The following is a 13,351-nucleotide window of genomic DNA, read 5'->3' on the forward strand; positions in this document are numbered from 1 at the left end:
AAATCAACCAAGTCAACTGCAGCACAATAATGTACAGAAGCCTATCAAAGCATTTATTTTTCCTTTCAGCCATGTAAGATCAATGGAAATTATGTATAAAAAATTCATTACTCAGAGTATTTCCCAGTCAAACTGGAATGCTGTACTTGATTTAGGTTCTGATTCAGAGCTACTCAGAAAATATTTTAAAGAGACACATTATCCAAAACTGATATAAACAGTTATCCATGTTACACCAACAGCAGAAGCAATACTTTGTATGTCAAAAACAGGCTTTAAGTCTAGTTTCTTTAACATAAATAGACTCAGAAAAGAGACCTACATTTCTATACCCACCATGTGCAAGGAAAACCTCAAAGCCAATCATCAGGGACATGCTGTTTAATTTCATTACATCATGAGCAAAGTTTCAGCTTTTTAGAGAGAAAGGAACTCATTTTCATGCTTTAAGGAGTTCCCATCATCCCAGTTCTATTAATTTTGTGGTTATTGCTAACACTACATACGCCTGGAATTACTGATCTTATGATGGAAGGATTTCTTCAAAAAGAAAGAATAAAACACATGTTTAAAGTAGAGTTCTCTATGAAAACCCATTCTGTAAGTGAATGAAAGAACTCAAATGAGTAAAATTCACAAGAGACACAGCCAGTGATTAAGCACAGTGTGAAGAACACATGACCCAGGGGAAGTATGACTGGCACACAAGGTGCCTTACACACACATCCTTCCTCACATGCAGCTGGGCATGTTCACAGCAAGAAATCAACCTAAGACCATGAGTTAACTTCTGGAAGAGATCTGTGTGACTGAGCTCCTTACAGTGCAACTCCAATTACAAGGATGCTGGCCACTGGAACAAAACTGGGTAAAAAAAAAAAAAACAAACAAAAAAACCCCCAACCCTGAAATGATTTTGCTCGATTTTGAGTTTTTCCACATGAGGAGCCACTTTGAGTTAGCTGGGAAAGGAGCCTGCTGTTAAGCAACAAGAAGAGGGAGAGTCTGATTCAAAGGCAGCCAAATTCAGGAGAACTCTTCTATCAGCTACAGAGGACATTGGATGAGACCCAAAGAAGGATCTGCTCTCAGGCAAGGTGAGGATGCCACTGGTGTTGGCTCAGGGGAAGCTGATCTGTGGGACCAAAAGGAGCTGCATTCAACAAGCAATCTCTGTTCTCATGGCACTGGGGTGATGAGGTTTCAAGGGACAGGGGCTGAGTAGGGGAATAGGTCAGTCACCAGCTGCTGTAAGGACTGTGAAACAAGGCAGAGCTGCAGAAGGAGCAGAGATGTGCTGAGCAAGCAGCACCAGATGAGGACTCACCATTCCCTGTTAACAAAGAACCTGTTAGGAGACTCTTGCAGAGGAGAGGTGGGGAAGGGAAATCTGTGCATGAACCCTGCTGCTCGCTGCCCTCCCTGTTTCCTCAGCAAAAATTTGTTACCTTTGTGGCAGAAGTGCAGTCTAAGAACAGAAGGCAGTGAGAGATGCAGAAGGTGTTTCTGGCTGTTCTGCAGAGCACAGTTTTGCCACAGAAGGGGAAGTGGTGTGAGCTGCTGCCTCCTCAGATTTCCCACTACACACACTGGAGCCACACTGACATACTTCACCCACGGATTTTTCTGCACACTGCAAGCTTTCAGCCCACGGCACATTAAGTGAGCAAATGCCTTTAAGTGCTCAGTTTAAAAACCAGGAAGATTAACATTTTAAGGACCTCATCTGCTGCTTGTGGAAGCCAGCAACTTTCCTACTGATGGAAACCTTGATGTAGAGAACACAACACACTCCCTTATCCCAACAACAGGAAAAACTCCTTTTAAAATCCTCCAGCAGCAGGCTGTAAGGCAAAGCAGCTTTCCCTGTGCAGTGAAAGGAGAAGTTAAATGACCCATTCCACTTCACCTCGAGTGCTATTTGCAGAGAGAGCTCCATTTGGACCACGGCAAGCTGACTATTCTCCTCATAACTGTGACATTTCTCTGCACAATCAGGGTCTCCAGGCTTGGGTCTCTACAGAGCAATTCCTGCTCCCAGTTGCAGTTTTCTCAATACCTTCCTTTTGCTGCTACTGTGCTTCAGAATGAAAGAGGAGGAAGAAAAGGAGAGCAGGAGATTGCTGCCCTTTCTGAAATGATCAATGGAAAGCACTTTGCCTTCTGTCTTGCAATCAGAGCCATGCAAGCAGAGCTGTTACAGGTCCTTCCTAAAAATACCCTAGTTTATCTTCTAAGAATTAGAAAAATTTGAGATTTTCTTTAACTACTTAAACTGTTTGAAATTTAAAATTTACACAGAAATAAAAAGGCTATAAACTATGTTTCATAATATAAATACTGTTACCCTTTAAAATAAATTGACCTTACCTTTAAAACTGAAAAGTTCAAAAATCAATTATTTAGACATATGAACTGCTCATAAAATACTCTACAGAAGTCTTAAAAGTTCATAAGCATCTCACTTTTCAAAAAAGCAATTTGAGGTATACATAATAGAATCATTAATAGACAAAAACATCCCTATTCCTAAATATTAAAAGGCAGATAGCACAACATTACTATAAAATCTACTGTTTGCTTTCCACATTCAAGCACATGCAACTGCTGAGGAGAAACAGTTTTTGAGTATTTACTAAGCTTCCCTTTTCCAGTGTAAAGGGATAGCTCCAAACCAAAGTGTACCCTTGAATAAAAATTAAAAAGTTTGAAGCTCCTGGATTGTCAGTCAATTTTCTGTTTTTAACTTAATTAAGATGTTTAGCTTCTCTGCAAAGTAAAATCACCATTTATTCTATTTAATATATGTAGTATTATTAGTAGTAATTTAATATTTATACCACCATTACCTCACTTACAAAAACCCCAACAATGCAAGCAGACAATACTGCAGTCCTGAATTCACTACAAGAAACAGTGTTAATCTCCTAGCAGTAAAAATACACTGCATCTGTATTTTTAGAAATTAACAGTCCAATTGCCAAAATTAATTTTGTGAGTAAGTCCATATATTCTTTACTTTTGCAGGTGCAAGTTCAGAAGATTTGTCAATCCCACTCTTTTCAGATTTTAGCCTTCTAGGTACCCAATACACAAGGAAAACCTTTAATTTCCAGTTTCTTATCTATTCTCCACTGCCAGGCTTCTTTTTTTGCCAACTATTTTACCAACATAAGCTCCTACAGACTTTAGTAAGAGGCCTTCAAAGGGCAAAAACAACAGGGAGATTGTTCAGTCCAGATATTAAGATGCAAGAAGTTCACGTAGTAGTCATATAGTCAATTAAACCATTGCTAAGCAACACAAGACCCAATTCTTTCCCACTTACACAGACTGTAATGAAATGTATGCAGATTTAATGCTTGTTCTAAAATTGTGAGTTTGGTGCAGTGCTCAAAAGTATCCAATGACATTTGCAATACTCTACTTAGAGAAACAATGACTGTGTTATCAAGGCAGAATTCCTTCCCTGTTCCCACTTGGTGACAAAACATATAATCCACTCCATCCACTGCTTTAACAGAGCAAGCACCATGAATGATGTATCACAGATACAGTATTACACCTACTGTTTTGGATAGCTGTCTGCTTTTTTTTTTCCCTACTGGCAGCATGACAAAACACTGTCAAAACCAGCGTTCAGAGTCACTTCTGTCTGATTAGCAAGTAGTCAAATATTTATTCATGATCTGACTCTGAATATGTCAGAACTGCATATTAAGTTACCCACATTTGTGAGCAGCTGAAGATTAGTTATCCATTTTTAGGGGGTTGGTATGAATGTTTTGTTGGCTACATCTATAAAAAAAGGTGACCTAAGAGATGTAATCTGCCAATATAATTTCAGCTCTGCTGTTTTTAAAAGCATTTAAAAACACTAACAAAAAATATCTGGGGAAATGTTGTCAGACTCTACCAGTGGTGTCCAAACTGGCAGTTTTGCAAGGCAGTGAGGAAGACACACCATGGATCAAAGATCTTGTATTTTGCTCCTGAATTTTCATGGTTATTAGCATCCCTTTAAAGCAGCAGTGCTTTGAACAAAGTAACCCATGTAAAAGTCAATTTGCTTCCTAATTAAAAAAAAAAAAAAAGGAAAAAAGCATAAATTTTCAAAAATTAAAACTATATCTTAAGCAAGCTGTCCATTATCCAAGCTCCGTGTGTCTAATGGAAACTAGGACAATATCTGCATACACAGCTCATATTTCAGAGCCATACAAGTTCAGTAGTGACTTAGAAAAGTATTCCAAGTGTTCCAAAAGCACATACACAAAGAGTGCTATTTAATTCCTCTAGGGCACTTTCCACACACAGTTTGCAAGTCACCTGCTAAAAAAATTAACTTCTCATTCTCCTGTTGACCACAGTTGATATAAAGGAAGCCATTTACTGACATTTACAGTCACAGACAGTGGCAGATACTGGAACAGAAGTCACCCACAACTTCCCCAGAACCACAGGCAGAGAAAGTCTGTGCTACATTTCTCCAGCAGCAGGTTTGATCCTGAAAAGCACAAACTAAGGCACAAAGCAAGAGATGCTAAGGACCCTCAGGATTACTTTGCCCTGCTATAACACAAGGAATAATTTCTTCCAGTATTGGCACTGGAAGCAAATATAACCATGGACTCTGTATCAGATTTTTTTTGTTTTCTTTGTTTTTTTATTTTTAAGAAATGCACTTGGAGCCTCACACTTAACCACCTGACTCCAAGCACTTAAACAATTAAGCATGACTGCTTACACAAGCACACCAATTTTCAGGATGGAGTTTCTGGAAGGAGAAAACTTGCATAACAACAGAAAGTCCAGCCCTGAGAACGTGTTTAAGTGATTTGCTCAGCTGGGAATGTAATCCCCATGTGCTTGGGCTTGGAAGATTTTTGGGTGTTATGCAAGCATTCTGAAAAAGTTCAAAGCAGCCTCCAGATGAAACACACAGGAGAAGCTAGAGATAAGCAGCTGTAGGAAAGAAGTCTTGTGAGAGAGAGGAGCAAGGAGCCAAGAAGAGCAAAATGGAAGAAACAACCTCAGAACATCTCATTCCATCTCAATTTCAGGAATAACATTTTTCATTGAAATTACCTTTGAAGAAAAAAAAATTAAATAAAAATGTAACTCAGGGAAGTCTCCTCATTCCTTCCTTCCCTGGCTAAACAAAGCTTTTCTGAAGAAACACCAAAGCTGATATGACTTGAGTTCAGGGCAAAGCTGGGGAGCCTGTTATTCATGGGTGTACACAAGTCCTGGCATGGCACTCCCACCATGTGATAGAAGCCAACAGCCAGCACAGGAAGAGAGCAGTGCAGGGCAGGATGCTGAAATGACTCCCAGGCTGCAAATGGTTTGGAGACTGCAGGAGAAACCTGCCCAGGTGTTAAACATGCTCCTACATGCCTCCTCCATGCCTCCCTTTCTGCTGTCAGAGACAGCATTCTGGGCTGGATGGAACCTTGTTCTAACTCAGTTTTATTCTCATTTTCTTCTGAGCATTTCTTCCCAACAGCAAAGACAGAGGATAGATTTCCTGGGATAGCTGAGATGTTGGTGAAGGACAGCAGAACAGGAATGCAGCAACAACCAAAGAGAAAAGGACGAGGAGGTCAGAGGGTAGGAGGGAATGATGCACAACAGGCTGACCTCGGAGAAAAACATGTAGTCTTTGCTGAATCATAAGTGAACAGAAGTTTCAAATTTTTTTAACAATAAGAAAAGAGTTAAGGACAATGGCCTCTCACTACAGCCTTGAATTGAAACATTTGTAACTAAAAATGACCCTTCCAAAATCATTTCAGAAGAAGCTGAATTAAACCTACATGTCTTGGCAGCAAAGAGGGATTTGAAAACGAACAGGTTTCTTACATCTTCAGCTCACTCATACTGGAGAAAGGAGAATTCTGCATACAATACAATGTAGCACTGACTCCCCTGCATAGCTCCCTACCTTCAGAAATCATATGCCTACATTGTGAATGTTCAGAAGCTGAGGGAAGTTGTTCTCCCTTTTTCTTTGCAGTAATTAAGTCCCCTGTGCCAATGAAGTCATAATAACACAAGACTTAGATCAAAGAGAAACAATTTTATCTGAACATGTGACTTGGTGTATGCTCCCACTGTAATCACAGGCAAACCTGGTAAAGCAACCATCACTTAAAATATATTTACAGGAACTTTTCAGGAGTGGGGCAGCCAGAATAGTTGGGATAGTTGCATTCATTGTTCATTAAAACATATAGAAACAAGTAATAGTTATTATTAGTAAGTAATAGCAAGAAAGCAGACAACAATCTGCCATAGTCCACAAGGTATTCTGGCATTTAGAATTTCAGTATTAAATGAATAATTGATATATACAAACCTCTTCTTTCGTTTTCTTATTTTCTGCTCTAAGCTCTTCATATTCGCCAATAGCTACACAAGGAAACAAAAAAGAAAAAAGTTAATATAGCAGTACGTCTTCCCAAATTAGTTCTTCATTTGATTAAATTGATAACTCTTCTGTTTATCTACACAGACTTCTTATATAACATGGGTCATAAACTTCATTAATAGCCTATTAATATCTATGAACTGGACAGCTTTCTAGAAGTGAAGCAATTAGGAAGTGTCTGAAAAAGGTGGTAGCTCCCAAAACAATCAATTCTTGATCAATGTAGGGTTAAACAATCTTATTGATTCAGTTCAAAAGCTACAAGGTGAATATACTGGTTTGCAGTGACCATTTTAAACCCACACTGACTCAGGTTACAGATCAATCCTAGAAAGAATGGTTGGTGCAATATATGGGTACCTGCCTTTACTTTGTCCCTACTTCTCCTCATGTACCCAAAATTCCTACCTGCCACCTATGCCCAAGAAGCAGGAAAAAAACCCACAAAAAACAAAAAATCCAACAGGTAGATGAACAAACAAGAAAGCACACTGGTGAAACAATGCATTTCCTACACAGAAGCACAAAGGCTGTGACTCCTGGTCACTGCTCCACTGCCTTGTTCCCTCCAGGAAAATAAGGGAACAGACTTCTATCACCCAAATATAAGAAAAGGAATGAAAACTGTACCAACAGACACAATTCAAGTTTCTCCATACTTGGAAATTGCTCGTGTTTGCTCAGCTTTAAGCTAAGGTCATTCCTGCCATTCGATACTTTACAAATGATTAAAAAATGTAAATATAATTTGCCCCACCCTCGAGAGCTCTCTTCACAGGCTCCATGAACAGAGAACTCTGAATCATTAGCCATGAAGGAGAAAATAACAGAATATTCTGTCCCATAGCTCTCAAGCCATCCAAAACATACTCTCAGCCAACCCCACTCTTTCTTACAGAGCAAAACCCCAAAATGGCCAGTGTGAGTGAACACAGAATGTTCCTTCACAAGAGTGACCTCCCTTATTTGCCAAGTACTCACTCCACAGCTCAGCTGCCACAAGGGACTGTCCTGTGAATGCATCAACATCCTTCATCAGTATTAAATTAAGCAGATAACTTTTTATGCAGAAACTCCTTTAATTGCAACTTAGCATTTTGATTTTCAGTTGTGAACCTGTGTCTTCTGAAACTGAATTTGCTAACAAAATGTAAGTATTATCTAAATTAGATGTTTTATATATTAGGTACTTACTATGGCTGAAAAGCACTTATTACTAAAACAAGGCCATAAGGCTAAAAGTATATAATGACTATAATTCACAATGAACAACAGGAAAGACACCTTCATTTGCACAAAGTGAGGTGGTGACTCTTCCTACTCTTTTTATTAAAAAATTAATCAACCCCTTTCCTAAAGCTGCATATTAAAAAACACAAATTAAAGACAAAAAGCCCCCAAACTTTAAAAATGCTACATGGATATATTTTAGTATTTATATTGCAAACCAGAGTAGCCTTCAAGTCCATTTAAGAGCCATTCCATGCCAAATCAGTAAGTAATGCCACTTCAGGATTTCAAATTTACTTATTTACTCCAAAAATAAGTAGAGCTGTCAAAGAAAGCAAGTGTCACTCCTCTGTTTTTGCTTCCATATCATGGACCAGGCATGTCTTTACTGGTGCAGCAAGAGAAAGAGCTGACAGTGCAAGGAGTCTTGTGCTCCAGATGAAATAATCTATGGTATAAGTAAACTAACACCTGCTTTTTTGGATATATCATTAGAGACAGAATCATCCCTGTCTGCACCAGAAGCTTTAATGGAATTGCTGCCACCCCATTGCTCCCTCCAGTGTACATGGAATAGGAAGAACCAGGTCAAGAATGTTGTGAAAATTCTCAAACAATGGTCTCCTACATGTACAGCATGCACAACAAGACTGTGAAATGCTGTCAAAAGGACCAAAAAAACCCAAAATGGATAAATTTTTCACACTTATTCACTATTTTAGGCTCAAAGATCCCTTCTGCTAAGTCCAACTAATCAGTATTTCAACAGGATACAGTAAGGCACCAGACAGGTGCAAACTATTTCCAAACAGTGCCTGGGCAGCACTTTTAACCCTCCTTCTGTCAAGGGGAACTTATGGGACAGCATTACACTCATCACTATACAATGACTCCAAATCCTGACTCACAATGCACACACATATCTATTATCAGGCTCAAAGCCCACTTGGGCAAACCAAGCTTTTGGTCACATATCAGTTGCACTGGCTGAAACCTACACGGCTCAATTACCTAACAATTGTTAAAACAATAAACAAATAAAAATCACCTGTGTAGGTACACAAAGCTAAGTGTTAGGTACAAATACTTGAAGTCAGCTCCTGTATCTGTGTTCCCATATGACTTGATTTTACTCAAATCTATGAAAGTGTGTACATGTAAATTTAATTAAACCTCAAATTTGCATCTTGTAGTCTTACAGCTTCCTTGAAAAAACAGGACAGGAAAACAAAACACACCACTGACTGTTAAAGACCAACCACTAAGTTCACACCAAAAGATTTGCCTTCACAAGTTTCTGAAAAAAAAATAGGGCTCAACACAAGAAACTGAAGTGGAAAAAACACTTGAACTCTAATACATTCAAGCAGGATAGGTTCTGCTGGGGAATGATGGCTGCTGTGTATGAAGATATACACACAGGTACAATGGGAAAAAATAGAGCAGTGACTACAGAGGGCAAGACAGCAGCCAACAAGGTGTCCTCAGAAATTCCTCTGGCCATAAAAATTACCCATCTGCCACAAAGTATAATAAATTGGTCAGAGCACATTAGGAGCTTGTCAACAGCACACATTTAAAAGGTACTGCTCTGAGATACTGCTGTCAGATTGGCAGTCTAGTCTGTTCCTAAGAAGATACACATAATATGTTCATTTATTCAAAGGTGCTGACATTATAATAAAAAGTTTTAAGAGATCAAATAGATGATGATTTTTTTAAAAAAGTATACAGAGCCATACTGCTTGGGACTAGAGATTGGAAATCATCACACTTCAATTCTAATCAATTCCAGCCAACAAACACAGAGCAAAGTTAGATCTTTCGAAAATGAAGAAAAACAAATCAGGAAATACAAATACCTTTAGTATATGTGTGGTTAACAGCAGTTGTTACCCACTGTAATTTAACAGTGACCACAAACATGGCTATGATGGTGGCAGGGCTGAAATGTAATTTTACCTAGTTTATAGCTCCAGACACTTTGATCACTGGCTCCAGTTTTCAGTTGAACAAAAAAGGGACTTTTGCAGAAGATGACTGTGTCTTTAAGGGCAAGGTACCAACAGTGCCAATAAAACCAAAGATAAACAAGGCAATCTTCCAGGCAGGTAATCAATGACTGTTATGACTCAGCTGTTAGTCAAGTTTGCTATCATTCCTCAGTTCCTACAACCAACTGCTAATAACACAAAGTTTTGTCAAACTGCTTTTTTTGTCTTATTTTAAGTCTTGCCCATAGGAATATAAGACCCAGATGAATAGAAATGTGCATCACTGGAAACATCACTTAAAGTACAGTTAGACAACAGTAATATTTATAGTGAAGCTGCTTTTATGACATTTCAGAAAGCTATTTGAGGATTAAAACTCAAACAACACTTTTAAGTCCAAAACATCATCAATACACAGATCTTGTTTCTTCCTGATGCTCACCTTAAACTTGTTAATGGAGCAAGCTGAAGAATGATCAGTATCAGGTATCTGAGTCTAACACACAGGACTTGGAAAATTCAGCATGGGTGAAAGATAAGAGTATCTTGCACACAGATGGCTTCAGTGTCCTTGTTGCTGCTCAGAGCTCTGCCAAACAGCCCAGCAAATTTGCCCAAGCCCCAGAGAGCTTCACAGCTGCCACTGAGAATTGAGTGGGCAGCTACAAAACACCTGCCTCAGGTTCAGCCTGCTGGCTTTGGTTAGGAATATGAGCAGCAGTTGAAGTGTGACAGCAGTCAGGACAGATGCTGCCACCTCTGCTGCCTTCCCCTCTGCCTATGGCACCACTTCATTTACCTGGGGCCAGGCAAGTCTCTCATGACTAGAAAAACATATCCTGAAAAAGAAACCAAGGTAACAGCTACTGAATGAATGTTTTCTGAAACCTCTCCAAATCCATTTGTGTTTTTCAGAAATGTGACTACACATCAAAATCTTAGAAGAACCTGAAGCTGCACACCACTCTGAACAAAATAAAGATAGGAGACGTCTGTGTACCCATAACTCCAAATAGATCCAGCAGATCCTTCCACCAACTGCATTTATTTCCAAAATAATACTGGTATATACATTTGGAAGAAATAAACAAGAAAATTACAAGACTCTGTTTGACAGACCACCATAAAATTACTTGAGGGAAGTTGGTAGTATCTAAAAAAGTCTTATTTTGTTATCAATAAGAATGGAAGGAACATCATCTATTCCAAATTACAATATATAAAGAGTAAGCAAGTTTACTTATCTACAGTAACAATATACTTTATTTTACTGTTAGTATAATTTATGTCATTACCTTTCCACTGCTTAAGTTTTTAACTCTAGGTACCAGACTCATCAGTTAACACAACTTAACTATGTGTGCTACTATATTTTTTGCATAGTTTTAGATGTAAAACAGAAGAATATTTTGATTTTTTTTCCCATTGGGTAACTTTTTGCCTATATACAACAACTTTCTCTACAGATACATAATCACATAATGTATGTTGGCCTAACAACAACACACTAAACTCCTGTGTTTCAGGATGAACATCCACCAAGAACAGAGCCTTACAGGACTGGGTGTGCCAAGTACAGCTTCTATTTCAACAGCTCAGGTAGATCTGGGACAGCCAGTCCTCAAGTTACAGTAACTTTCCCTTGAACTAATTCCTCTAGTCCTGTAAAATTTCCTTGGACATTAAAGGATACCCAGCCCACTGGATGAGAAGACTTTCAGAGAGCAGAACTGCTCTAAACAATTTCAATGAGCTCAGTTTTCTCTAAAGAGTAACACAAACTTGTCTTTTTTGAAATTATTTTCATTTTCACAAATGCTCTTTTGGAGGCAGCAGTACTGGAGGGAAGAAGTCAGTCAGCAAGAGAACCAGATTCTGAGCCTTATTTTTTGGTCTCAGATTATCAAAACATACAGCTGTAAGATTATCATTTTACACCTAATGAATCCTTCCAAGGCAGAATCTATTTTGTGCTGATGGCAATCGTGAATTTCCAAAGATGAACATACAGGAAAAACCCAAAAAGTGACAAAGCAGGTCATGAACAGTCCATTAATATCCAAATGAAACTCGTTAAAGAAAAGCTTCTGCTACACAGCAAAAGTGATGGAGAACATTTATGGTCAGAATGAATGACAGAAAAATGGGCACTGCTGAACCCCTGTAATTTCAGTCTTTAACACAACTTTGTCCAATAGGTCCTTTCCAAATTGCCCTTCCCTGGTTTGTGGGAGACCAGGAGAGCTCAGCTGTGGGAATCGCCAGATGTGAATTCCAGCGAGGCTCCTTCACACCTCCTGCACATGGAGCTGTGGCACAGGGGGCAACACCGACCACCTGGGGCACAGGAAGATGTTCACAACTCGAACACATCTTCCAACTCTTGAATGTGCCTACATCACTGCTTTTTCTCTTCCTGACTAAGGCTGCAACTTTGCTAGATCAACAAGGCTCAGGGACAGACTGACCACAGAAGAATTAAAAAATGCTTCCAAACTCTTCCATGTGCCTACTTGCAAAGGATTAAATATTATTATTCTAATGAGTCAGACTATGTACTCGTGAAACGGAACACGGTGACATTCTGGCCTTTTCTGCTAAAGCACCGAAAGTGACTCTCACATGGCACCAAACCAGCCCGGGATGGAGCTGCTGAAGTGCTGCAGAAACCGAGAGCGCAGCAGGGCGAGCCCTGAGCTAGCAGCGGGAAGTTTGCTGGCTGATGGGGACTGGCATGGCAGGTGTTTGCTGGGTCGGGCGGGGATCGGATCCTGCAGCACGGAGCGGAATGGGACACGCTGGCAGGTTCGGCTCCTCGGAGGGACAGCCTGTCAGCCGGGAGCTGTCCGGCCCTGCGGCTCAAGGGGCCGGGACAGCACCCAGGCCCATGTGCTGCGGCACCGCCGCCACCGCCATCGGCCCCCGCGACGGCAGCGCTCCCTCAGCCGCTGTCGGTGCGCTGGACACATCATCCAGCCCAACCCGTGTGCAGCCAGAGCGGGCACGGCGAGGCGGCCGCGGCGGGGAAGAGCCAACACGCTGCACTCCCCTGCTTCATTTCATTAAGGCTTTTATTATTTCCCTCTGTAGGGGCAGAGCAAGGGGCCTGGGAGCGGGGCCGGGGGATGCTCAGGCCGCGCCCGCCCCGCCGCGCCCCGTGCCCCCGCCGGGCGCGGAGCCCTCGCCCCGCTCCCGCCGGCCGAGCCCGGGCCCGCGACGGAGCGGGGAGCCGCTTTCTCCAGCGCCGGAGGCGGCGCCGCCCGCCCCTACCTTGGTCCTTCAGGCTGGCGAGGAGCTCCAGCTGCTTCTCCTCGTCGGAGCTGTTCATCCTGCCCCGCCGCCGCCGCCACGGGCCGGCGGCTGCCCCGCTGCGCTCCGCCCCGGCGAGCGCGGCTTCACCTGGCAGCGGGCGGGCGGCGGCGGCCGCAGCCCCGGGGCGCGGCGGGCGCGGCGAGCGGCCCGGCCCGCTCCGCTCTGCACATGCCCAGACTCCCGCGGCGCCCCAGTGAGCATGTGCGGGTGCGGGCACGGCGGCCCCGGGCGGGCTGTGCTCCGAGCGGGTCCGGCCCGGGCGGGTTCGCCGGGCGGGCTGTGCTCGGAGCGTGGTCCAGCCCCAGCCCCAGCCTCTGGAGCTCCGCCGGGCGGGCAGTGCTCGGAGCGTGGTCCAGCCCCAGCCCCAGCCCCTGGAGCTCCG

General features: G+C 41.9%; 1 protein-coding gene across 2 annotated transcripts in view; it reads right to left on the reverse strand.

The window, feature by feature from the left end:
* SHTN1 (shootin 1) overlaps nucleotides 1-13,138 on the reverse strand; it is a 55,326-nt gene extending 42,188 nt beyond the window's left edge. The window contains exons 1-2 of one of the 2 annotated variants that reach the window (XM_079311975.1): nucleotides 12,928-13,138; nucleotides 6,362-6,414 (exon numbers count right to left, since the gene is read on the reverse strand). In XM_079311975.1, the coding sequence (XP_079168101.1) occupies nucleotides 6,362-6,414; nucleotides 12,928-12,985 (111 nt within the window). In that variant the 5' untranslated portion in view covers nucleotides 12,986-13,138. The remainder of the gene's footprint in view (nucleotides 1-6,361; nucleotides 6,415-12,927) is intronic. The other variant, XM_079311974.1, reaches the window with a different exon arrangement.
* Between the last annotated feature and the right edge of the window lie 213 nt (nucleotides 13,139-13,351).

This window comes from Erithacus rubecula (assembly GCF_903797595.1).
Source record: "Erithacus rubecula genome assembly, chromosome: 9".
Taxonomy (NCBI): domain Eukaryota; kingdom Metazoa; phylum Chordata; class Aves; order Passeriformes; family Muscicapidae; genus Erithacus; species Erithacus rubecula.